Here is a 27,176-nt window from a genome sequence, read left to right on the forward strand (position 1 = left end):
AGAGCCTGTCTCCACATGTGCCTGGCCATCGATTCTCACCAGAGGTGCTTCTTCAGATTCCTCCATGGCTATTGGGGAGAAGAGAGGCCTTTCATTGAAGATGCCCTGACATGGCCCATATCCACCAGGCAAGAGCAGGGCATTACAAGCATGAAGTGTTGCAGCTCATCTTCCTCACCCACGGGGCAGAGAAGACAAGTGCCAAGGCCTTGTGGAATGGCCCCTCTTTCCCCAAATTTGGCAAGAGTGGGGGCATTCCACCTCACAGCAAATGTGGTAATGGCGGCATATTCCTGTTTCGCCTCAGGTGGAGAAAGGGGATGGACTGCCACAGCTTCCTTGATTTCATTCTTCACCAAGATCTCCACAAGTATTTTAAAGAGGGGGACAACAGCATGTCCTCAGTACCAGATTTATTTTGGTGCCCAGGATCACCAGCCACAATGATTATTGGGTTTTTAGCTTGCTGGACTCAATGTCCTGTTTGACATATTTTGTAGGTGGGCCTCTTCTCTGTGGAGAATGTATCGGCTCAACCGCCGTCCACTGTCCACTAGCATATGACCCCTTTGGCCAACATAGCCCAAGTGGTTTGCGTGGTACTCACAGGAGAGTGTTTGCCTTCTCTAAATCAGGGGCAGCCAGCCTTTCAGCTGAGGTCATTGAGAAGATCTTGGACACAGTAAAGAAGGTGCAGAAGCTTGAGGCTGAAAATCCAAGCCACTCTCTCATAGCTTTGAAGCTTCTCCTTCTCCCAGAAGTTTTGCAGGACCTGAATTCCAACTCAACTGCACATGACAGCACAGTGGCCCACGGCTCTGCTTTGCTGCACAGTGAGTGCATCGTACTGTGTCGTTTTTTGCAGAGCCAGAAGCCGCTCCCCTCCCCTTCTAGTCAGTGCAGCGGAGAAGGACAAGTGTCACTGCACAGCATTCCTGTGAGGCAGGAGTTTGTTTGTTTGGCGGTGGTTTCTGAAGAATAAAAGCACACCATTAATCTGTAAGATATAGATCCATAACGGCTTGGAGAACGGCTTCAGACCACAAGGGAAATAATGACAGTGTAAAATAATGACCGAGAGTAAACTATTCCAGCTGTTGGTCATGAATGTTCTGGAGAAACTCAGGCCTCGGTCGTAACAGATTGTTTTCAGCAACCTTTACTGCATTAGAGCCAACAGCTTTGGATTTCTTTGCATCACGTCATCAAGGAAATATAAGAAATATCCTCAGGGTTTGCAAGCTTAACAGGTGAAGATATCCATTTCTGTGAAGCTCCATGCATCATCTGTTGGGTTTCTGCCTGCCACATCCCTGAAAGACCCAAGAGTTTGACAAGGAAAGGTGGCAGATAGATAGATGGGTAAAGGTAAAGGGACCCCTGACCATTAGGTCCAGTCGTGACAAACTCTGGGGTTGCGGCGCTCATCTCGCTTTATTGGCCAAGGGAGCCGGCATACAGCTTCCGGGTCATGTGGCCAGCATGACTAAGCTGCTTCTGGAGAACCAGAGCAGCGCACGGAAACGCCGTTTACCTTCCCACCGGGGCGGTACCTATTTATCTACTTGCACTTTGACGTGCTTTCGAACTGCTAGGTTGGCAGAGATAGGTAGATGATAGATAGATGATAGATAGATGATGATAGATGATAGATAGATAGATAGATAGATAGATAGATAGATAGATAGATAGATGATATAGACATAGACATTTGTTGCATGTTGCAACCTGCCTTGGGCATTTTTGCTCAAAAAGCAGAAAAAATATTTCAAATAACTAAAGAGACATGTTAAGTAATTTAGAATTCATGCAATTCCTTGTTTTGGAATATATAGCTCTGTGCTATGTGCATAAATGCTGGAGTATTGATTAATAATAATAATAATAATAATAATAATAATAATAATAATAAACCTAATACTTTATATTTACAGGAAAATTATTCCTAGGGTTTCCATATTTTTATAGTCCTTTTTACAGGAGCTTGATCAACAGATGCTACTTTAGTAGGTGATAATGGCCCACCTGCTGATGCCTTCATATATATATGCTGTTAATGCAAAAGAGTAGACCAGACATCATCTTCTGAGAGTTGGCAATTCTAGTCCTTCCTTTCTGTTCAGGCTCCTTAGATATGCTCATAACTTGGTGTTTGAACAACTCTCTGCTAAGATTGCCTTAGAGAGGAGGGTTCCCCCTCCCCTTTTCTTTGACCATATCCCGTAGGTACTCTGTAAATGCACACATACTATGTTACTTTCTTATACTGAGTTGCATGCATTGCATATGGTCTGGGGAGGGGGCGTTAATTTCTGAGTCTGCTTAATAGACCAGATGCAACATTTCAGTTTCCATGGGGGTGGAGTGAGCAAGAACATGCTGATAGAGGAATAAGATTATCAGAAACGTTCAAAGGCCTCTTCCTGGATGTATTGCAAAAAGTAGTGTATTTTGAGAGTGCTTGATGTGGTTATTTCGTAGTAATCAGATAGATATGTGGCATTGAATATAGGCGAGGCAGGCTGCCTCTCCACAGCCTAAATTGCAATACTTCCATAGTAAAAATTCAAAATGATTTCGGAATTGACATTCCAAGTTGGTCATCCTTGAGCAAGCTCTCATATTAAGAGGCAGGTTTCTATTAGCTTTTTTCTTGTTGCAAAGTACGGTCTTTGAGCAATATCCTGCAAATGTGATGGACATTTGTACCAATTATGCATGCAGAGAGCTAGGGAGGCTGTCAATAGGATGCCTTATGCATACATTTGTTATGGCTGCATGTGCAGTCATGGTTAGAAGTGCTCCTGCGTGTGTGACAATCAATGCCATGCCTCTTCCACATGCCAGGAAAGAAGGATTTTACAAACCAAAACAAGATGCTGACAATCTAGAGAGGCTTGTTATTTTGCTGTCTCCAATTATAAAGAGTCTGTAACTTGAAACTAATGGGAAGAGTGGCTCATTGAGTACAACACATAATAGACCCTGCTTTATTTTTCTACTGTGGTAGCTTGGTGTGATTTAGCCTAGTTCCTTATAAAGGGCTAACCATGCAGTCAGTCATATGTAGGTCAAAACATATGGTGGGAAACATGTATCAGATTTTTGTATGAAGCTGCTACCTAATTCACCATCATCTTCTCTTGTCACTTGCAATCCACCTCCCATTGAGGCCAGTGGCAAATGCCTATTGATTTGATCGAGATTAAACCCCAGGGTTTTAGCTATTGCAGCTCCAGAGAAAATGTGTCCAAAATGCCATCCATGTATTTATGAGTTCACATCTGTCTGTAAGAAGCTGCAAGAAGCTCACAATGAAAGTCCCCATTAAATGCCCTATTCATCTCAGCGAGGGGTTAATTTCAATGGTCCAGGAAGATGATTTAGGCCATTTCAACACCGCAGGACATCACATTTCTTGTATTCTGTGTAGCTCAGACTTAAGGTGCCCACTGAACATGTGTCACTCTGTGTCATTTATTCTTTGTGCGCTCCAACATCCAGCAGACGTTTGTGCAAAGATTTTCACTGCATACGAAACGGTTTAAATCCATAGTAAAGAAACATCAGTGTAGCATTGATGTGTCATAAATGATTAGCTCAGACAAGGCAAATAAGGTCAACCGTGTTAACCGCTGTTAACCTAATGCCTTAGAAATGGGTTGCAATATTAAGGATATGCTTTCAACAGCAAATGTTTTAATCCTTGGTGGCTGGTGCGACTGGTGGAGGGGGAGGCAGGGAGCCCGGAAGTAGGTGGAGCCAGCCAGAGTCAATGGCAGGCAGAACCAGCTAATTCTAGTTTTGCTCCTATTCACCTTCCTTCTGAGTTTTACAAGGGGAAGCACAGAGACTGAAGAAAAGGAAGCTGGCAGGGAGTGCTCTGGGCTGGATGTAAGCAAGAAGGCAGGCAGGCAGGCTGAAGCTGGTGGGGCAGCATCCCAATTGCCCTAATGCAGTGTTCCCCAACCTTGGGCCTCCAGCTGTTTTTGGACTACAATTCCCATCATCCTTGACCACTGGTCTTGCTAGCAAGGGATGATGGGAGTTGTAGTCCAAAAACAGCTGGAGGCCCAAGGTTGGGGAACACTGCCCTAATGGACCAACCTTCACTGGTTTAAATATTAGACCATCGGTATGTCCTTCTACTCCTGCAGATACATCTCGGTGTGGTACAGAGCATATCATTTACTCTGAATGTGAGTTCTGATTTTTAGAGAAGAATTTGCTTGTCCTCATATTTACACCAAAAAGTTAGGAGGTGTGTATGCATTGCCTGCTGAAGGTTCAGATGCCAGCTTATTGAGAGCCAGTGTGGTGTAGTGGTTAAGAGCGGTAGTCTCGTAATCTGGGGAACCGGGTTCGCGTCTCCGCTCTTCCACATGCAGCTGCTGGGTGACCTTGGGCCAGTCACACTTCTCTGAAGTCTCTCAGCCCCACTCACCTCACAGAGTGTTTGTTGTGGGGGAGGAAGGGAAAGGAGAATGTTAGCCGCTTTGAGACTCCTGAAGGGGAGTGAAAGGCGGGATATCAAATCCAAACTCTTCTTCTTCTTCTTATGCAATGCCATCTGGGTACCTGTGCCTTGCAGTTCTCCCATTCTCTTCCACATCTCATTAAACCAGATATACTGACAGACTATGATCAATTTTGTTCTAAACACCAAACCATGGTTTGCATTGACTACAGTTTAGAATTTGAACCACAGTTTGAGAATCATATAGAACGCAAACCATGCTTTAATTTAGAGCTTATTGTGCGTTTTCATTTTCCATCCTCTCTGGACTCAGCTTCTTAAGTGTATGTTGCTCATTTCCTTCACATGGTGAAGCAGCATCTGAAGGCAGAAGGATATCTGTAGCTATGGCATGTCAAGTCAGATGTCAGGCCAAACCACTACCAGCAGAAACCATAGTTTGAAAACCCACTTCAAGCAGTGGTTTCTGGTTTGTTGGCTGACTGCATATGCTTGTTTTGTCAGTTCAGGCCCCAAACTAAGCCATAGTTAAACTTCCTTGACCATGGTTTGGTCTGATTTCTAAACTGAATTTTCAGGGTAGAGTTGCTCAAATTAGGATCTGGGAAACATGAGGTTTATGAACTGCCTCCTCTTTCAAATGTCAACAGGAGTCTTCTGGGGCATTATGTTTAGATTATCACATTTTCCTCTACAGAGCAGGTAGAGTATTTTTCATGGCCACTGCTGCTTTATAACTATGCCATTTCTCCTGTTGCCGCTAATGTGTTGCTCATCAAGTTGTTTCCTTCCTTCCTTCCTTCCTTCCTTCCTTCCTTCCTTCCTTCCTTCCTTCCTTCCTTCCTTCCTTCCTTCCTCTCCTTCCCTTCAGGTGGCTAACCTGCTGCGACTATTCCAGATCCCCCAGATCAGCTATGCCTCCACCAGTGCCAAGCTCAGCGACAAGACTCGCTACGATTACTTCGCTCGCACTGTCCCACCAGACTTCTACCAGGCGAAGGCTATGTCTGAGATCCTGCGTTTCTTCAACTGGACCTACGTCTCCACAGTGGCCTCAGAAGGCGACTATGGAGAAACAGGCATCGAAGCCTTTGAGCAACAAGCCCGGGCTCGCAACATCTGCATCGCCACCTCTGAGAAAGTGGGCCGTTCCATGAACAAGAAGACCTTTGACGGGGTGATCAAAGCCCTGCTGCAGAAGCCCAGTGCAAGGGTGGTTGTGCTGTTCACCCGGAGCGAAGATGCCCGAGAGCTTTTGGCAGCCGCTCAGAGGATCAACGTGTCCTTCACATGGGTGGCCAGTGATGGCTGGGGTGCTCTCGAGAGTGTGGTGGCTGGCAGTGAGCCAATAGCTGAGGGAGCCATCACCATTGAATTGGCTTCCTACCCGGTGCAGGAATTCGCAGTATACTTCCGGAACCTTGACCCCTACAACAACAGCCGAAACCCTTGGTTCCGGGAGTTCTGGGAACACAAGTTCCAGTGCAGCTTCCACAGCCAGAACTGTAGCCGCTTCTCCCTGAAGACAGGCAAGTTTGAGCAGGAATCCAAGATCATGTTTGTAATCAATGCGGTCTACGCAATGGCGCACGGCCTGCACAACATGTACCAAGCGCTGTGCCCCAATGCCACCAAGCTCTGCGACCCCATGAAGCCTGTGAATGGCAAGAGGTTCTACAAGGAATTCATGCTGAATGTGACATTTGATGGTAAGCCGAGGTTGTGCTTTGGGGTGTGGGAAAATAAAGGCTTGGGGTGTGATGGGAGAAGAAGGGTGCAGCTTTGGCCTAAGGTGGTCAGTGAGGCCTCATGGCTAATTCTCATATTATATGGGGAAAATATGTACTTTTCTGTATGGGCACATGCAGCACAATGGGAGGGAGGAGATGTGGGGTTGCTCCGTTTGGCCAGCCAAAATGCTTGCCCTGGCAGAATGCTCACTTTAGCTTGATATCAAATTCCTTCTAATATTGCAGGCTTTGGGTCTGCATGCAACTCTGATCTGCTGTTGAGAAGGGAACAAAGCTTAGCCTGAAAGTTGCCTTTCTCCATGGCTGCTCCATCTCTTGACCAGCAAGCACTCACTGTGGTGAGAATCCTTATAGCACACATCCTGATAATGAGGAGGAGGAGGAAATGGGGAAAGTCCTCACAACATTGCATCTTCCCTAGACACAATGTTAATCATCTAACTAGCCATTTCTTGCCTGTTATCTCTCTCTAAAGAGCAGCCCTGAAGAGCCCTAATCTAGATTGAGATTGCAAGGCTGGTGGAGGGAGGCTTTAACCTTTTGGCTCCTCTGAGGCCCTTGTTTAGATCAGGGGGCTTGTGGCTGCTGTTTAATAAAGGAAAAACAAGCACATGAAGCCAGTCATGTGACTACAGTGGTACCTTGGTTTACGAACTTAATCCATTCTGTTCTTAAACCAAAGCATTCTTAAACCAAGGTGTGCTTTCCCATAGCAGCGGGGGACTCAATTTACAAATCGAACACACTCAACAGGAAGCAGAACATTTTCTACTTCCAAGGCAAAGTTCACAAACCAAAACACCTACTTCTGGGTTTGCAGCGTTCTTAATCCAAGTTGTTCATAAACCAAGCTGTTCTCAAACCAAGGTACCACTGTACTGTCATGTCTAGGACTATTCCACCCACAGGTTTGCTGAGACTATACAAACAAGTACAGTAGGGGCAACAGACAGACATCTCTAACATCACAATGCCTGGGAACATGAAATTATGGGTTGAAATAACAAAAATGAAAAGAAAAACAGCAGAACAGAAAATGTGAGCACATTTAGCATGCTCAAACACATGATTATGGTACTTGCAACTGAAACTGTAAGGTCAAAGGGGACAAAGCACCCTATTAGGCTTTGGTTCATTTCTAACATGTTGTCCTGAATATCCATTTTGATTTTTGTAATTAAAAATAACCAAAAATGGGTTTCTATACATTGCATTCTAATGAAACAGGATTTTCTGCACAAATGTGTTTTTTCTCTTCTTAGTGAAACATTTTTCTGTCAATCCCATTAGTCAGAAGTAGATTTATTTCAAAGTATGATAACACTTTGTAGTTAATCCTCTGTAGACATGCCCTGGAAAGGAGAGTGACAGGTACGTGTGGAGCGTGATTCAATTATATGTGGACATTTGATTTTCTAATCATTTAGCTTTTCCATCATTTAAATGAGTCTTTGCTCTTCTGCTTCGCAGCTCCCTTTCGACCATCATTAGACACCAAAAGCACAGTTCGATTTGACCACTGTGGGGATGGGATTGGCCGCTACAATATATTCAACTACCACAGAGCCAACGGGAGGTATCGCTATCAGAAAGTGGGCTTTTGGGCGGAAGGACTCATCCTGAACACAAGCCTCATCCCCTGGGTGAAGACCTCCATCCCTGTTTCCCAGTGCAGTGATCCCTGCAAGAAGAATGAAATGAAGAGCATGCAGCCGGGAGACATGTGCTGTTGGATATGCATTCCCTGCCAGCCTTACGAATATCTGCTGGATGAGTTCACTTGCAGCGATTGTGGACTTGGCTACTGGCCCAACGCGATGCTGAACGCATGCTATGAGCTACCCCAAGAGTACATTCGCTGGAAGGACGTCTGGGCTATTGGACCAGTCACCATTTCCTGCCTCGGCTTCATCTCCACCCTGTTTGTTTTCGGAGTCTTCGTGAAGAACAACGACACTCCCATCGTCAAGGCCTCCGGACGCGAACTGTGCTACATCCTGCTCACCGGGGTTCTGATGTGCTACAGCATGACGTTCATCTTCATCGCCAAGCCCTCTACGGCGGTCTGCACCTTGCGGCGGCTGGGACTGGGGACCTCCTTCGCCGTCTGCTACTCAGCTCTCTTGACCAAGACCAACCGCATCGCTCGGATCTTCAGCGGGGTGAAGGAGGGCGTGCAGCGCCCGAGGTTCATCAGCCCCACATCCCAAGTGGTCATCTGCATGGCTCTGATTTCTTGCCAGCTCATTATCGTCGTCATCTGGCTCCTGGTGGAGACTCCCGGCACTCGGAAGGAGACCGAGCCCGACAAAAGGTACATTGTCACACTCAAGTGCAACAACCAAGACTCCAGTATGCTCATTTCACTCACCTACAATGTGCTCTTGATAGTCTTGTGTACAGTCTATGCCTTCAAGACCAGGAAATGCCCTGAGAATTTCAACGAGGCCAAGTTCATTGGGTTCACCATGTATACCACATGCATCATCTGGCTGGCTTTCCTGCCCATCTTCTACGTCACCTCTAGCGATTACAGGGTAAGTCATCTCCTGCTGCAAATGAGGGCGGAAAGTAGCCTGTGGCAGCCACCTTCCAATCCCCTATCCTTATTCTGTTGGACGGGGAGAAAATAAGGGGGAGGGGTGGAGCAGATTCACGCCGGCTGCATTCACACTGCAGTTTGTTCCATTTTCATGACATTTTGCTAAGTGCTCATTTCCACATTGCATTTGAGCTTTCACGTGACATGAAAGCCACTTCCAGAACTATAGTGGACTATTTGGCTTCCTGTCAGCTTGCCTTTTCAGTCTCCACACTATTAGCAGAAGCATACCTGGGGATTGGCGAAGCCTCCCTTCGCCAGGGACACGGGCCCAGGGGGAGTGCAAAAAATCAGAATGCTACTGCTGTCACAGTGAGATTGAACATGGAAAAAGCTTCCCATCCTTCTTGCACCGTGGCACGAAAGTGTGCAGATTTTTTTGCCCTTGCCCCTTGCCTCGCCCTCACTCTGGACGCTTTGAGTACTTGGCTGGTGTAAAATGTAGTCATTTATTGAAGTAGTAGTTTTTTTCTTCTTCTAGGGGGGAGCTAATACAGCTCATTGCCAAGAGTGCAAGGAACCCTAGAAACTCTCTATTAGGCTATTGCACTATACTTCAAATATTAGCTGAAGTTACTACATATATCTCACTTCCGACAAAGTATTTCTGGAAGCTTTGGCTTATCCGCCTGTCTTCCCATTCCTGGAACCATACTTTATGTCAACTTTATGTCAAGTTATTCCAATCAAAATCATATACTCTTTTCTTCTCTACTCTTTTGCTCTTCTCTTCTTCTATCCTGTCAGGTTTTCTGAAGCAACCGGGCAAAATGGTGTTGTCAAATTGTTTCAGTCCAGCATTTCTCTGTTGTTTTCATGTGAAGGTGAAGGGTGGGGATTAGGTTGGATTTGTTGCATTAAAAAAAATTAAAATTAAGTGAAATATCAGCCTGTTTGGGATGGGTAAGCAAAGCACTCTTTGAAATTTTTCAGAACTCCTGTGCCGTTGTTGAAAAAAAAACACAAAAAACATGTTTGCAGGTATAGCTTGTTTTGCTGCTATCCCAGCTGATGGATCCATAGTGAGTCAGTTTTAAAGCCTCCCTTGCAGGAACAGAAACTGGTACTGGGGTATTTTAAAGATTTATTGAAGGGGTGATTTACAGCCTATTTGTTACTAATTCCACAAGTTGGATCAAAGTCAGCACAAACATTACAGCTTGGCAGACAGAACAACACTCCCCCTCTCCTCTCCCCTCCCCCACTGTTTTGGGAGTTCTTCTCCCCTGAGACAATTTCAGGACAGGTAGGAGGGGAGGAGGTGGGGAGGGAGTCCCACTGCACAAAAGGATTTCTTTGCACAATGACTTAGCCCCAGAACCCTCCAAAGCAGAATTTTGTGGGGCATCAGGGAGGAGGAGGAATCTGTGAAAATTGCTGCCCCTGCTTCATCTGGTGGGAAAGTCCCTTGGACAGATCTGGAGCCAAAACAGAAACAAAACCTTGAAAGAAGATATTTTGATAGTGCACAACAAATGAGCATTTCTTCATTTCTTAGGTTGTAGACTGATAAGCTGGAAAGCACTTTAGAGAGAATCAGTTCACATAATAATTCAAGTGAGGGATAGCTGCCATTTTCAGTGATCTGGTTCTGTTGAATTTCTGAGTATTCCATTTCATATCCTGAACCCGCCTCATCCTATCTCTGAAAAAAACTTGATCAGAAAAGATTGGAGGCAATTACAATCTGGACACACGTTGGAGAATTGCCAGAGATTGAGCCAATGCACTTAGAGGTGACTTGTGTTGAAAAGAATTGAATGTTTGTAAGCATGCTAATGTCGTAATGAAGACACAGCAATTCAGCTATTTTGTGGGAGTGTGGGGCCCATTCCACCCCCACAAATGTGCAGTTGCTTAAAGAAAACTCAACAGATTGTGTCAAAAACAGCAAGTTGCATAATTTTTCAAGAATCGTAGAAGAATGTGCGTTGCTAGCAATGAACATCAATGATTATCTGCAACTGGGTAATTAGGGACGAGGAAATAATTACTTTCTGGACCTTAAGCTAATTTTTAAAATGAGTACAATATTTCCAACTCTCCATTCCTACTGCATCAGTCTCTCTGGGCCTTACAGCTACCCTCCCTTTGGTGTTGGTTTCGCTAGAGAAACAGCAGCCCCCAGTGGCCATCAATGTGCTATGCAGACCATACAGAGGTTCGTTTTCAATACCTGTGAGTTTCAAAGCAGAAAACAGTTTTAATTGTTAATAATGCAATAATCTTTAATAATCATAATATGCTTCTGGTTTTTTTTTTTAAATCTTCTGGATATGAAAGCTAAGCAGTCTCTGTTGTGGCCGTGGCGGACATTATTCTTCATAAAATAGGGATTGTGGTGTTTAATGTACTTGTTGGGCAGGTGAGTTCGGTTAACGCTTCCTTGCAGCTTCCCCCAGCTGGTTTTATGTTAGGGCAATTTCACTGGAAAAGATGAGGTATCTGAAAAAGAGGTTTAGGAATTTGTGGTGACAGTCACTCCTTTGGACTATTGCCAAAGTCATGGGTCTTGCTAGTCTGCTTGGCTGGTGGGTATTGGGAACACTAGATTAATTTGCCCAACATTCATTTAAAAAAAAAAATTATTAAAGTTTTTCCATAAAACAACTCCAGTCATATCCATTTGCATATCACATGTTTTAACTTATTGGACCTCCCTCAACTTCTCTGACAATCATTCGTAGTTCAAATCCTATCTTCACATTCCTTAATTTTAATATCGCCATTAGATATTATATTTCTGTCCTTGTTTACCTTCTAGCAATATTCCTTATATTTTCACAAAGCTTCTTTAAAACACACTAGCGGCGTACAATCCTCACATTCAGTTTTCAAATACTCCGTAAATTTCCCCCAGTCCTCAAAAAACCTATAATCCTTTTGGTATCTGATTTTCCCAGTTAGTTTATCCAGTTCTGCATAGTCTGTTAATTTTATCCTCCATTCTTCCAAAGTCGGAACTTCTTCTTGTTTCCATTTTTGGGCCAACAATGTCCTTGCTGCGGTGATTGCGTACTGGAAAAGTTTACAGTCTCTCCTATTTATATCCATTCTTGTTATTCCCAACAAAAAGGTTTCTGGTTTCTTGACAAAGCTATATTTTAGCATTTTCTTTAGTTCATTATATATCATCTCCCAGAACCCCCTTACTTTCTTACAATCCCACCACATATGCATAAATTGAAGGTACAATTTGCCCAACATTCAAACAAACCTCCATCATGAAGCCCCTTCAAAGATTGGCAGTTTAACCCAGGGATAGGCAGGCAGGCTTCTGGGATATACTTTATTCTTTTCCTGCAGCTTCAAGGTTCACCAGCTAGAGTTGAATGCAAAATAGAGATGCATGGTGATGGAATTAAGATAATTAATTCTGATCATTAAGGAACAGGGTGCTCTGAGCACATGGCTCAGACCATGAATTTGTTTCCCTTTTCAGTATCAGAACTGAGCTAACCCACAGATCCACCACTAGCTTGAAATGTACCTATTGCCCACTTCTGGTTTAACCCACCCTATGGCAACATCCCAATTTAGGCTGGGTTCCATCTTCTGTAGAGGTGGGTCACTGATATAGGGATAGATACTAAAATCTGGTACTGGTGGCAGGCACCTGTTCCATAAGGTCTTCGGTTAAATGCACTTGGCATTTCTGAGAAGCTTGCAGAGTCTTCGGGGAGCTTGTTAATATGATGCTGGGGGAAACTTTGGAACGATGCCTGTAAGAAACTTGGCCCAAAAGGCACCTTATTAGAGCTTTCTGATTTCTGTAAAGAGTACCTGTGTGCTATTAATGGGTGCTGAATAGCACAGCTCCATTGAAGCCACCCGGAAGCAGGGACCTTGCCTGCATGAAATGTGGGGACTTGAGTTTGTAATTTGATTAGACTAATGGAAAAATCCTGCTATGCAGCTACCTTCTGAAGTGCTGAGTGACAGGGTCCTCTGTGCCCTCAGCTCCCAGAATTACTTTAGAAACTAGTACAAAACTATAAAAGCTATTATAAAACATTGCTGCTGTCCTCCATCTCCCCACACATCTCTCCCCAACTGCTTGTTAGAGCCCAGCATAGCACCCAAGCATGCTCAGGGCTGGTGCACGACATTTTGCTGCCTGAGGCAGAGCAGCAAATGCCCCCTCCCCATCAAAGTCAATGTGAAGAAAGCCCAAGGCTGGCAAGTTCCTGTGGTACCCGAGGCAGAACATCCCTGAGGCAAAAGTCCCTCCTCCCAATCCATGACACTAAGAATGCAACAATAAATTAAACAACCATCTTCTGTGCTTTCATGACACCTCAAATCTGCCTGAGGTTGCATCTCACTCAGCCTAATGGTAGGGCTGGCCCAGTAAAAGCTTGGATGTGTACTCTAGGACTGCCACTAGCTGTCCCCCTCTCTGCTGTGCTGCGCATTTGACCATCTCTAAATAACGTAGGACCCCTGTTTCATCAACACTTTGCACAATATGTATGTTGTTCCAATATCCATCCCAAACTCTGAAACTAGACTAACTCAAGGAGAAGTTTCTAAACACAAAGGTGTTTACAAAGCAGCAATTTTTTAAAAAACCATTTACAATATGTTCATCCCATCTTTTCTCCAAGGAACTCAACACGGCATGCATGGTTCTCATCCTCCCCATTTTATCCTCACAACAACCCTGTGAGGGAGACTCATCTGGGAGAAAGACATGGGTCATTCAGTGCATATAATGGCAAGTCAAAAGGCAAATTGGGGTGGAGGGGTAAGAGACTTCTGTATTCCACTTTTAATTTGTATACCGCCTTTCTATATTTCTATGCACAAGGCAGTTTACAGCAGCAGCAGCAACAAAAACATACACCTTATAATAATCTGATCCAATACAAAGCATCATAATAAAACATAACTTTAAAATAATCCTATCAAATAAAGTAATATTCAATAATCTATTATAATATAATAGTACACAATGCAATTAACTCTCAAGACACCAGCAAATAATAATTAAACAGTCACAATTAGATGAGGGGATCCAGTCATGCAATAGTGATACCAAGGATGTATCACATATTAATCAACAAATAAACTCACAGGAGAAATTAGGTGTGCAACAACTGTTTGCAAGGTTTGAGCCTGAACTTGAATGTTGTACTTTTGCAGCCCAGGAAGCTTGTTGTCACGTTTTAACCCTACTAGTCCAGCAAACTGCTAAGACCTAGTAGTGGCAAGAGACCTACTGTCTTGATATTGCATTGCTGGGTCTCTACTTCCTGAGCTTGAGGTGGTGACAGAGGAAAACAGCATTTCTCTCATCTTCCCATGTGGGGTCAGACTAAAGGACTTCCCACAGGCAGGAAATTAGAAGGAAAATTTCACTAAGCCTGCCAAATACCTGGTCTCAGAAGGCTCCAAAGCAAGAGGAAATGTTTCATCAGAGTTTTGCTAGAGGGTCAGATCAATGACATGTCAAGCCCACTTTCACAGAAACTTGTAAGAGTGGTTTCATAGCAACTGTACAATTAAAACTACCGCTGGACTTGTTGTGGGATTAAGGGCTGCTTCTTACTTTACATCTTGCATTAAGTTACCAGATAGTCAAATGCAAAGAAGTATTTGCTTTCCACAAGCTGGGAATGGCAAATATGCATTTAAATTAGTGCGGTGTTGTTTTCCTAAACCAGAATTAACTATTTTTTTAGAAAAGTAGTAATATTTATTAACTTGTAAAGCTAACATGTGCTGTGCTCTGGGGAGCTATCACTAAAAAGTATGCTTCTATTCCTTTGCCAGATAATTGAGCCAGTCTCAGCTAAGTCATCATCATCATCATCATTATTATTATTATTATTACCCCGCCCATCTGGGTTGCCCCAATCACTCTATCAATTATGTATACTCAGCAAATCTTAAAGAAACAACGTACTTACACTGTAGCTACTTTCCTGGGGGAAATAGGGGGTACACAGAATATGGGTGTGACACTTTCTCCGCTGGCACATCCATTTGTTTTGTTAGGGAGATTGTTCCTTTGTCTTCACTGTTCTCATTGTGGGAAATTGCAGTCAAACATAACTATGCATGAGTGCTAGTTAGTGCATGACGGGGTTAAGATCACAGAGTTAGATTCATAGACTCAGCTAGGATATGCCCCCTTTCCTCCAACTAGGGAGGAAGTGAAGTCTTCTCTTTCTGTTTCCTCTCTCTTATTGTCATGTAACCTACGAGAAAGGACATTTTAAGCTTTGCTCCAAGCTTAGAGCACATGTTTGAAACAATCTGTCCGCATTTTTCTACCCAAGAGTAGAGTTCTCCTAGCTGCTGCTCAGATAAATGCATAAATCTGACCCTTTGGCAAAGGAGCCCTGTAGACAGTCAAAATCCCCCTCCTTCCCCAACTCTTGTGGCAGAATTCTGTGAGCAGAACTCCACTCAGCAGCTCTCTGGTATTTCACATGGGACAATCCTAGCCCTACCTGGAGCCATCAGGGATTGAACCTGAGTCCTTCAGCATGTAAACCAAATGCTGTGGCCCCTCTTCCAGCTGCATCAGCTACTATAGATGAGAATGTTGAGTTACACAGAACAATTCCTCAGGTGCATATGTTAAAGATAAAATACTGATTATCTGTATCTATAGATGCTTGATGAGAACTCAGCCGTTGAGTACAGTAGTCCTCAGTGGAGCTGGAGGTCAAGGCAGGGATTCTGTTAATTTAATTACTGAGTCTGCTGTGCAAATCATCCTAGGCTAGAAGCCCTAGGAACAAAGTAGCAAGACGTTTTCAACAAGTGTTTTTCTACAAAAAAATATATTCGGGCCCATGACATGACACCAGCAACCTATACTATGTTAGTATGATAACTGCATTTATGATTATGAAAACTCTACAATAGTCACCCCCAATGCCCTCCACAAGCTTAAGTTGTGAAAGGCCACCATCTAAGGAACCACAAAAATTATAGGACAATTGCTATTGCTGGAAGCATCAGGGAATAATAGTAGATGTCATCCTGTGATTGGAAAATCACATGCTCTTATGACCTCAGAGAGTGTGTTGATGTGTCTCAGGAGAGGAACCAACTGCTGGTTGACATTATTAGCTTTTTGTCAGAGACTTGCTTTCTCTTTCTACACACTCATCTTGGTAATTCCTTAATCTGTTGAAGGATTCATTTTTTAAAAGAAATATATATGTATATGTTCATGAAATCAGCTGAATCTCTTGACAGTTCCTGAGTCTTTGTGATAATAACTTTCAATTCATATTTCTCATTTGTTATATTAAATCTATTTATATGCCATGGGAGTTGTCTTCCATCAGTATGGGAAATGTACTGAGTGCAAAAACTGCAGAAGTATATTAATTTTATCGGAAGATAGCATGCTTGTTTCTTAGCAATCCAAAGGAAGGGAATTTCAACTTCTTCCACACCTTATGGAAGCCAATGAGTTAGTGTATGTAGAACTAGATTGCAACAAGGGAGCTATAGTAATACATTTTAAAAATAAAATAAATATCCATGTAACCCAAATAACAAAATAGGCTACACTGACAACTAACTAACTTGTTTAGTGTGACATAACCTTGTATGGGAGACGCGGGTGGCGCTGTGGTCTAAGCCACAGAACCTAGGGCTTGCCGATCGGAAGGTTGGCAGTTCGAATCCCAGCAATGGGGTGAGCTTCCATTGTTCGGTCCCAGCTCCTGCCAACCTAGCGATTCAAAAGCACGTCAAGTGCAAGTAGATAAATAGGTACCAGTCCGGTGGGAAGGTAAACGGCGTTTCTGTGCGCTGCTTTGGTTCACCAGTAGCGGCTTAGTCATGCTGGCCACATGACCCAGAAAAACTGTCTGTGGACAAATGCCGGCTCCCTCGGACTATAGAGTGAGATGAGCGCGCAATCCCAGAGTCGTCCGCGACGGGACCTAATGGTCACGGGTACCTTTACCTTTAACTTTATATGGACAAGCGTAGTTTTATAACTGTACACTCCTACACATGTCTACTCAGAAGTAAGCCCGACTGAATTTTGTGGGGTTTGCTCCATCACCTGGTAAGCACCTATAAGACAGCAGCTTAAATCAGTTAGTCTTGAAGGTGCTGCACAGGACTGCTGACAAGGGACCCAATACATGTCCAGTCCTAGGCGGAAACAACTTTTTTCATTTGTTTTCATATGTGTTTTTTTCAAGAATGTGATTGGGTTGCCCTTTTAATTTCCCCATTTCCCTTTTTCAAGTTAAGCGACCAGCACTGCGAGTAGGTTGGGTTAGTAATGTATGACTTTTGCCCACATGCCAAAGAAGCCAAACCTTAAAAGAAACCTTCAGAAATGCACATACCCTTAGGAAAACAAGAGAATGATGGTTGGTTGGTGAGAACTCCTCAGAGTGCATTGCATAGGCTTATACAATTTGGGAAGATTCATAAAGTGAAGAATATGATTCTTCTAGTCTAGAATCAAATGGTACTTGCCTCTTTCTCTGCCAGTTGGAAGTGTGTACTTGTGTAGTTCCTATATGCGGGGGTACATAAGTAGGGACACATGTAAGCACCACACTTTCTTTCTTTACCTTACAGATTGATGCACACTGTTTTTCTTTCTTCCTTTGCCTCTGCACAGGTCCAGACCACCACCATGTGCATCTCTGTTAGCCTCAGTGGCACAGTGGTCCTTGGTTGCCTCTTTACTCCCAAGTTACATATCATCCTCTTCCAGCCCCAGAAGAATGTCGCCAGCCATCGTGTTTCCACCAACCGTTTTAGTGTGACTGCTGCAAGCTCCAGCCACTCGCATGGTGAGTAACATAGGATTCACTGGCTAGGTAATGTTCTGAATGGCTCATTGGGGCCTGATAGCGATTGATGGATTCATGAATTTGTTTAATCCTTATTTACAACATCTGAGCTACTTCCCATCGCCACACAGTGGTGATGAATTTTATAAGCTATTTTTTATTTATTAAATTTATATACCGCCTTTCATCCAAATATCACAGGGTAGTTTACAGCATTAAAACATAAAATACATAGCATAAGAATAAAAATGAGTAACACCCCCAGTTGTGTTTTGTGATTAAATACTCCATCTTGTCTGTTCCAAGTCTACCATGTTCTGTAACTGATCCACTGTTCCTATGCAAATGCACCATTTCCCATGAGATTCTAACACAGTAATTCATCCATGAAGGTGGGTGCTTCGAGATGGGTCTTTATTGTAGGATTGGAGCTCCTCCTATGCATGCAAGTTTGTTGAATTGCCCACATGCCCACCCCCACACCATTTAATCTGGATCTACCCTTTCCAGGGAAAATCTGATAAGCAAATGAACAGACCTATTGCCAACTATCCATTTGCAAATTAAGCTCCTCCCACCCTAATCTGGAAACACCTGGTGACAAACAAAATAATCTGAGGGAGTGAAACGTACAAATCTAAGCGTACTAATTTTGGCACAGGTATAAAATTGTGTGTGTTAATGGTCAAGTACATGGCTACAAAGACAGCTTGGTTTTGCTAATCAGTATTGTGCATGTTATACTTTGCAGTATGCAAACAGTATAGATAAGCCAAGAACGCATTTCAATTAATGACACAGAACATTTATTCCCTGTTCCCCTGTAAAGGTACACTTGGGTAGAAATGTCATGGGGCTTGCAGTTCAGCCATTACAACTCAGTTTCAAAAGCAGGAAACCGGTTTGGCTTTGGCTTGTTTTCCTGGTTTCTTGGTTCAGATGTGATGAGGAACTCCAGCTTAAAACAAGCCAAAACCTCCACACCAAGGTTGGCATGTGAGAGGAAGGGAAGAGGACTTGATCCTGGCACCCATTGTTGGCTTCCTAATGGTTTCCAGAAGCCTAGAATGATCATCCAAAACAGGCCATAGAGTGTGGCGAATCCCCTCCTCTGGCAAGAATAAAACACTACTAATAATGTTTTTTCTTAGCTGTGTCCAAGTCCTAACAAAAGGGTGTGTTATTGCTAGATCTGCTACTTCTCAGTGGCAGTATGTTAGAAGAAAATGTGGTGGCAAACAGCATCTTGCATTCCCTTGCTACTTGTGTCCCTTTGGACAGAGACAACATGTGATCAGGATTTTCATATAAGAAGCGCTTTGCTGTATCAGATCTGAGGGAAACTCCCATTATCCCTTACCACTGGATGGCTTCCTTTTTCCAACAGTGCCTTGAGAAGCCCACAGGCAGTGTGTGCACTCTGGCTTACATCACGGTGTTCCATTGCACCAGAAGCCGTTTAGTCATGCTGGTCATATGACCCAGAAAGCTGTCTGCAGACAAACGTCGGCTCCCTTGGCCTGAAAAGCAAGATGAGCGCTGCACCCCTTAGTCGCCTTTGACCGGGCTTAACCGTCCAGGGGTCCTTTACGTTGTAAGGATGAAGACAGAGCTGTGCATATTGCATGGTATATAAATAAAAGCTCTAAACAAATCAACTCAGTGTTTATATCAATGAAATGTACTGATGATTGTGTTAGAGCTGATGTGCTAGAATTTGAGATGGCTGAAAATAGATGATTGGCAGCTCAGCTATGATGCATGAGAACTCAGCACCACCAGGTGAGATGGAGTGGTGGTTTGCAGATGGTAGTGTCTGGGTAAGTGCAGGATTGTTAAAAACTGCTATTCATTGAAACCTCCTTCTGTTCTCTGCCCCACAGGGTCATCTTCTCAATTTGTGCCAACAGTGTGCAATGGCCGTGAAGTGGTGGACTCCACAACATCATCCTTGTGAATGCCTCTGTGTTCTCTGTCAGTTACCGTATGTTGCCTCTGTGCTCGCTCCCTATGAACACATGCCTTCTTCTTTCCCAATGGGCCTCTTGTTTCCTAAAAAGAGAGAGAGAGAAACCCTGTTCCCCATGCCTATTCGTTGAACAAGTTTTTCCAAGGAAAAAGCAAGAGAACAGAGATTATCCTTTACCCCCAAAGTCCAGCACCAGTTTAGAGATGCAAGGAAACTTTGGCACAGTTGAGAATGTATCTGTGAAGAGGCCCATGATGTTGCCCTCATCATATGGATACAAGACTGATACCCTATCAGATTACTGGGGTGACAATGAAGAATCCACATATATTCCTTTATCTTGTCTACACTTGAAAAGGAACGGTGAAGCTGTTGGTTGTTGTTGTTTATAACAAACTGCATTCCTCAAACTTTTCCTCAACATATACAATACTTCTGCTGTTAAGAGGGAGGATCCATATTAAAACTCTGAAGAATACCAAGGAATCTGTGGTGCTATGGATTGAAAAGATGGGATAGAATCTCCTCACAATTTAAAAACCTGGTGGCACACACTGATACTTGCAATGACTCCAAACATACATATATTTGTAAAATGTCTACCAGCTGCTTGCAAGCATAATCTCTGTGAGAAGCTTCCTGAAATGAATTGACAAAATGCTCCTGTGATAATATCTGAGAAGAGAAATAGAACTACACACCTGGTTTTTAACAGAATAGTGAGTTATATCTTATATGCCACTCTGCAGAACGAAACAAGATGAGACAAAGAAAACACACATCCCAGATGAGTCCAGTATTATTCCTTGGTTGGCATCCATCTGTCTCAGGAGACAATGGAGGAGTGCACCTTTGTGGGTGAAGTCAAACTGTTAGAAGGTTACAGCAGCTGCTGTGGCTGTAGAGACCGATATGGGAGAGACATGTTTTGTTGCAGCTGGGGCAGGTGAAGGTGTCTGGCTGTGCTGCTACAGGTGCAACATGGAATTTCTTTTCTCTGCTCTCCTCCCAGCAGTCATTCCTCCTCTGATCACTGCTATGGATACACATCCTGGTCGTCTGCAAGGGATTTCCACATGGCGGGTTTAATGTTGCCAGCCTTTATGTCACATTTGCAGACATTTTTGTAAAGCAGAGTTGGTCTGCCAACAGGCCTGGTGCCTAGAGCCACCTTCCATTCTACGGACATGGCTAAGACAGCATAGATGTTATGAAAGACAGGAGTGCAAACCTGCTGTGAGTGTGGGCTTGGAAGAGCACATCTTTGTTTGAGAGCCTGTTGTGCCACGTGATGCCCAAAATCTTCCTGATACAGCACATGTGGAAGGCACTGAGGAGCTGCTCCTGGCGGTTGTAAGTTGCCCATGGCTCCCTTGCAATGAGAATTCACACAAAAAACAGCAAGTGATAAGGCCATGGGAAGTGTAGGAAGGCGATTTATTTATATGAGTCCAAATGGAGAGACACCATTTTGCCAGCGTGTCCCAAGAGTCAAGTTTCTCCATATTTTTTCCTAGGTCACTTGGAGAATATTAGGGCCCTGGTCAAGAGCAGCCTTTCCCAACAGAGTACCTTTCAGATGTTCTGGACTCCAGTGTTCATCATTTATAAGCACCTGGGAAATGACCAGGAAAGTCCAAACCTTGGAGGGTACCAAGCTGGTACAAGGCTGCTCTTGACCTAGAAAGAGAAATGCCTCTGCATACCTGTTGATGAGAGTTGCAGGAGGGCAGAGTACTGTGGTATTCATGCGCTGCTTGTGGGCTTCCCTTAGACTATTATGAGAGCAGGATGCTGGGCTATATGGGCCATTGGCCTGTTCTAGCAGGCTCTTCTTATCATCTTAGTTCTATCCTTCAAGCCTAGGCCACTGGAGTAACCAAACTGCTCAGTGTTCTAAGGAGTATGATGGACAGATTGCTAGTATTCTTGAATAAACTGGAAGGACAATTCCCTTTGTCAATACCAGTCATACAGCTCTTGAAAGTGGCTCATAATTACCTAGACACTTGCTTTACAAATAGCACTGGAAGATTTCAATGGAAAACACTTCAGGCCAAAGTATATATGGTGCTGAATAACATTGTCAGTTATTAGCTACGCTTAACAGTAACCTGTTATAAGCAGTCATAGTAAATTGTACAGTCAATATAGACAGATTTCACAGTATAACCAGCACACCAGACCATTTGTGTTGTTCCAGAAACCTTTCTGAACCTCATTGTCATCAACAGAGATATCGTCTACTTATTCTAAACGATGCTGATTTGAAGCAAATATTCCGCAGCAGACTATCACAGGGGAAGTTGTTTGGCAAAAATGTGACCTTGAGTTAAAAACCAAGACAGTCATCTCTCAGATGATTACTTACAAGAAGCACATCCCAACAGCAAAAAGGGGGAAATTTGACTGCCCCCTGCAAATATGGACTTCTTTTTTCTATGTACTCTGTAGTTGCAGTGTAAACTCTTCTCTCCTCTAAAAGGTTAGCATAAAAAAAGTGCTACATGCATGACTTCTAGAAAAGGAAAGTAAATGGGGAGAGGGGAGATTCACTTGAAGGCTGACTCAGCTTTTGAAGGACCTTTGGCCCGGGAGGACTCCCCAAGCCTGTCAGGATAAAACTGGAGGCACGGTGAACAAGGGGGGCATGATTTAAGAATCCTCTGCACCACTGCCAATGGGCCTTACCAGCCCTCTTTTGTTCATGAAAGGAGACAACTTCCCATTTCTGAGCTAGTCAGTGCTTCTCCTCAGTGAAAACCAAGATGGTAGCACTGAATCCTAAGGTTCTGGTGGTGGTCCTTAAAGGGTCAGAGACCCCACTTCTGGCAGCAACTTTGGCACTCATCTTTCATTTCTTTACAACAAACATGCCTGGTTTTGAGTACCACGGGATTTACTCTACGTTAGAACATTGAGTCCCAAGTCCCACCCATTTTTGTTAGCTAATAAGGCAAATGATACTTCCGTTTTGCTATTTTCTCAAGTTTTGCAGAATATAACAAACAGTAACCCTCCCTCCACTTCTTTAATGTCAATTCACACAGTGAACCTGGTTTGTAGATTGACATTGATTGAGACATACATGAGGAGTCTTAATGAAGGACCACTGAAATGGAAAATAGTAATTTACAAAAAGGTTCCCAACTCTGCCCTGAACTCATCAACGCAACATTAATTACTTTGATTCCTTTATATTTTATTCTGTACACAAATCCAGAAACGCCTACTATATACTGCGGAATGTAACCTCTTCCTGGAAGCATAAAACACACTCCATATGTATGCTTAGGACCAGTAGGTCTCCTATCCAAAGCTCAATACTGGTCTAAGCCTTCCAGCTTTGCAAAATGATGCACTTAGCCACTAGCGGAGCTCTGCCAAACCATCGCCTCTCCCCACCTGCCAGTTCTCACTTATGGGTAAAGTTGTCTATCAAGCAGTACCAAACTTTGTGAAGTCTTTGTTATACGCCTCTGTTTATCTATGATGCTCGACAATCACTTGGGCTGAAGTTTCTCTTTGTGAGCCGATTGAATTCCTAGCAGCTGAGGGAAATGAAATCACCCATGTAATTCTCTCTCAAGATGAGATACAATGCAATTGCTATGGCAGATCTTTGCTTCGCCCTCCCCTGGACAAATTTTATAGCTTAGGAAATGGATGGCATAAGGGGGACACTTCAAGGCCTTAGTTGTTCACAATAAAGGGAAGCTAAAATAAAACAAGTCAGAAGCACAATTTTACTTCTCTAAAGCAATTCCATACGTAACAAAACTATACAGAATCATTCTATACAGCTTCCAAAGCTGGTACAAATCAAGAAGCTTGGAGGACAATGTTTTTTCCCCTGTATACAGGCAGCAGGCCTCACTCTTGCCTCTGGAATGAACAATTCTCCCTACAGCTTTGGGGGAAGGTGGAGCTACCTCACAATCCCAGGAAGATCAACATTTGAAATGATAGGAGTATTCTTTTTTAAAAAAATATACTGTTTGGAATCCCAGTTCATAGTTGTGAAACTGACTCAAAGGCAGAGCTGAAAATCACTCTATTACTTTACCATTGTGAACTCATGCTGGGAGCCATCAGTAGAATGGCAACTACATTATTCGAACTTGTGAAAACGCTGAAAACAGGGAATTGGGTGTTTATGAGGTATTTGCAAATTGCAGTATTTCCTATGTATTCATGTAAATGTTTGAACCAGGCAATGTATTCTAATGAGTCGCAGTAGAAGTGTTTTTTTTTAATAGGCAAGACATAATTAATAGAATACCATTTAAAATGTTGTGTCAGTGCCACTATTTTTTAAAAAATAAAGCAGTAGACCTATGGCATGTCTATACTAGATTTCTTCCGCAAGTGATGATTTGAGGCACCTACACTATACTGTGGACCTGCCTCGCCTGTGCCATCCATACTGACAACAGGTGTGAAATGTTGTAAGGTGCCACTACATGTCATAGCCCTGTTTGTTGCAGCAAGATGAAGAAAGATATTTCCTCATCCCCTCCTTAAAAAAGGGGGGGGGGATTTTGCATGAATATTTCTTTAATCGATCAGGTCTGCTTTTTAACATATTGTAGTAACTTTCTGGGGCTGAATCTGTGTGCAAAATTCTGAACCAGAAAATGGACGGCCTAGAAATTATTATTCTAAACCAATAGGAACATAGGAAGTTGCCTTATACTGAATCAGACCATTGGTTCATCTAGCTCAGCATTGCCTATGTTGAGTGGTAGTGGTTCTCAGGGTTGTTCCCAGTCCCTACCTAGAACCTGAGACCTGCAGTAAATGCTGAACAGATACTCTACTGATTAGCATCCAAGGGAAATCTTTCCCTACATTTTTGGACATGAGACTGCGGTTTACGAGACTCAATAGGGGCCTATAAAAAGAAACGCCTCCTTCCCACCAAAAAATGTGGAAGCCCTGCTCAAATACATGAAACTACCCTTCCAAATGTTGCTGGACTCATCAGCACCCATCAGGCCCAACCAGAATGGCCAATGATCAGGGGCAAGAGGAGGTGGAGTCCAACAACATCTGGGGGAGCACATTGTGAAACACTGCTCTACACTAGTACTTGGCAGAGGCAATCTGGCCTTATCAGGGAACATTTGTCTCAAGTAAAGGTAAAGGGACCCCTGACCATTAGGCCGACTCTGGGGTTGTGCCGATCATCTTGCTTTATTGGCCAAGGGAGCCGGTGTACTTCTGGGTCATGTGGCCAGCATGACTAAGCCGCTTCTGGCGAACCAGAGCAGCGCACGGAAACGCCATTTACCTTCCCGCCAGAGCGGTACCTCTTTGTCTACCGTTTTTTTCACTCTATAAGACGCACCAGACCACAAGATGCACCTAGTTTTGGAGGAGGAAAACAAGGGGGGGGGGAAATGAATCTCAGAAGCCAGAACAGCAAGAGGGATCGCTGCGCAGTGAAAGCAGCAATCCCTCTTGCTGTTCTGGCTTCTGTGATAGCTGCGCAGCCTGCATTCGCTCCATAAGATGCACACACATTTCCCCTTACTTTTTAGGAGGGAAAAAAGTCTTATAGAGCAAAAAATACGGTACTTGCACTTTGACATGCTTTCGAACTGCTGGGTGGCAGGAGTAGGAACCGAGCAATGGGAGCTCACCCCGTCGCAGGGATTCGAACTGCCGACCTTCTGGGCAAGTCCTAGGCTCTGTGGTTTAACCCACAGCACCACCCGCGTCCCAAAGTATAAATGCCCATCCCTAGGTGGGAGGAACAATTGTGGCTGCTGACACCCCTTAGCAGACCAGCGCCATCCAGTTAAACGGGATTACAAGTAAAAGCATGCAGCTCCTATCCCATTCAGTCTGCTGCTTTAACAAAGAGAACAGTTGTAATTGTGTATGGAAGTTCCTACATTGCTTGGAGATTCCAGAATATACCCGTAGGATTCTTCTATCTATTCCTCTCTTCTAACCCTTTCTACTGTTGTTATTTAAGCAGCGAGTCTTACATCTGAAATTCACAGACGTCCATTGCTGTAAGCCACTTTGGATAAAGGGGGAAGACATGCCAAAATTGGATCTGGTCTACTCTCAAAGGTCTTAAAACAGTGGTCTGTGCATTGTAAGATTTTCAAACTGTATTATTAATGTATATGTAAGAATGCACTACGTGGCAAAGAACAATAGTAGAAGAAAGGAAGAGTCGTGCAGAAAGCATTGCTGGAGAACCACAAGCTGTTTTCAGGCAGACTGCTACACTTGCTTGTTTATTGTATTATACAGGCATTGCCAGGAGGTACACATGGGCTTCCTTCTTCCCCATTTTTATCCTCACAATCAGCCCGTGAGGTATAAGTTAGGTAAAAACATTGGCTGGTCCAGGATCGCCTAGAGAGCTCCATGGCTGAGTGGGGATATGAACCTTCTATTTGTTTCAGTACTATCCATAAAGCAAGCAAAAGGAGAGTACAAGCTTGTGGCAATCAAATTCCCAGATAGACTAAGCTCTTTAACTGCCCACATTGTTCTTCCTGTAAGAATTACAGCCACCATTCGGAACGACTTCTCTTATTTGTTGCATACTATTTACTTTTTTGCCACCTCAGGAAGAAACCATTAGATGGAAGGGAAACATTTTGACCAAAATGAAAGAAGGTTCACCTTTTAGGGTTATCATTTTATTTTTACCACAGGAATCACCAACATGATGAGGCTTTTCCCAGCACACAAAGGATCCCCTTCCTTTGTTGAAATTAAGCTTGTAAGAAGCAGTCTGTGAAGAGATTACAGTGTATACCAGGCAGGTCCAACAGGTAGATCGCGATCTGCCGGTAGATCACTGGCTCCCCCCAAAGAAGCTCAACAACTTTGGCTCCGCCAAAAAAGGCTCAAAATTTTAGTTCTTCACCCCCCCCCAAAGCGGGGTTTTCCTCCTGCCTCAAAAAAGCGCAACAACATTGACCTGAACCCCTAAAAAGGGGGGTAGATCACTGCCAGTTTTTAACTCTTGAGTAGATCGCAGTCTCTTGGGAATTGGCCACCCCTGGTGTATACTGTACCCAGCAGTTTCTATCAGTTTGCAAACAGGCCCATAAGAGGTTAGGGATCCCTTTAGTATCGGAAACTGTGAAAGGTGAAGGCACTCAGGGGAGGAAGGCAGGGCTGTTGCAACAACAAAATGTTTGATGTGGGATGGGGTAAGGAGAATGTGAATTTTATCTAAAGACGCAAGTGTTATTGTGATACATACTGTTTAAAAAAAATGGAAAAGTTTCAAGTAGATTTTTTTGTGGGCAAGTTTGTGACTTTTGTAATTTATGTAAATAAAGTGCTTTTTTATTATTGAAGCCTTGTGTGACGAGAACATCTTGTTGGTAGTTGGGATAGCAGGTTGCAAAAACAAGCAGGCCAACTTTGACTGAGCCCACCATAGAAGCTTCAACTGCTTACTTGCCCTCAGATTCTAGCTAAGTGACTGCATCATGTCAGTGGCAAGTCAGTCTTGTCATCTGCAAATGTTAAGACTTGATTGGGATTATGAGCAAGGTGTAGTTTTACTCTGTCCAGAGACAGGTGGGCTCCGCTCACCCACACACAAAACTGC

At 43.6% G+C, this 27,176-nt stretch overlaps 1 protein-coding gene across 1 annotated transcript in view; it reads left to right on the forward strand.

The window, feature by feature from the left end:
- The window catches only part of GRM2 (glutamate metabotropic receptor 2), a 79,891-nt gene extending 59,244 nt beyond the window's left edge, over window positions 1–20,647 (forward strand). The window contains exons 3-6 of the mRNA XM_081900264.1: window positions 5,349–6,186; window positions 7,699–8,765; window positions 17,442–17,616; window positions 19,500–20,647. Coding sequence (XP_081756390.1) covers window positions 5,349–6,186; window positions 7,699–8,765; window positions 17,442–17,616; window positions 19,500–19,573 — 2,154 coding nt within the window. The 3' untranslated portion in view covers window positions 19,574–20,647. The remainder of the gene's footprint in view (window positions 1–5,348; window positions 6,187–7,698; window positions 8,766–17,441; window positions 17,617–19,499) is intronic.
- Window positions 20,648–27,176: the final 6,529 nt, after the last annotated feature.

This window comes from Podarcis melisellensis (assembly GCF_964234715.1).
Source record: "Podarcis melisellensis genome assembly, chromosome: 2".
NCBI lineage: Eukaryota > Metazoa > Chordata > Lepidosauria > Squamata > Lacertidae > Podarcis > Podarcis melisellensis.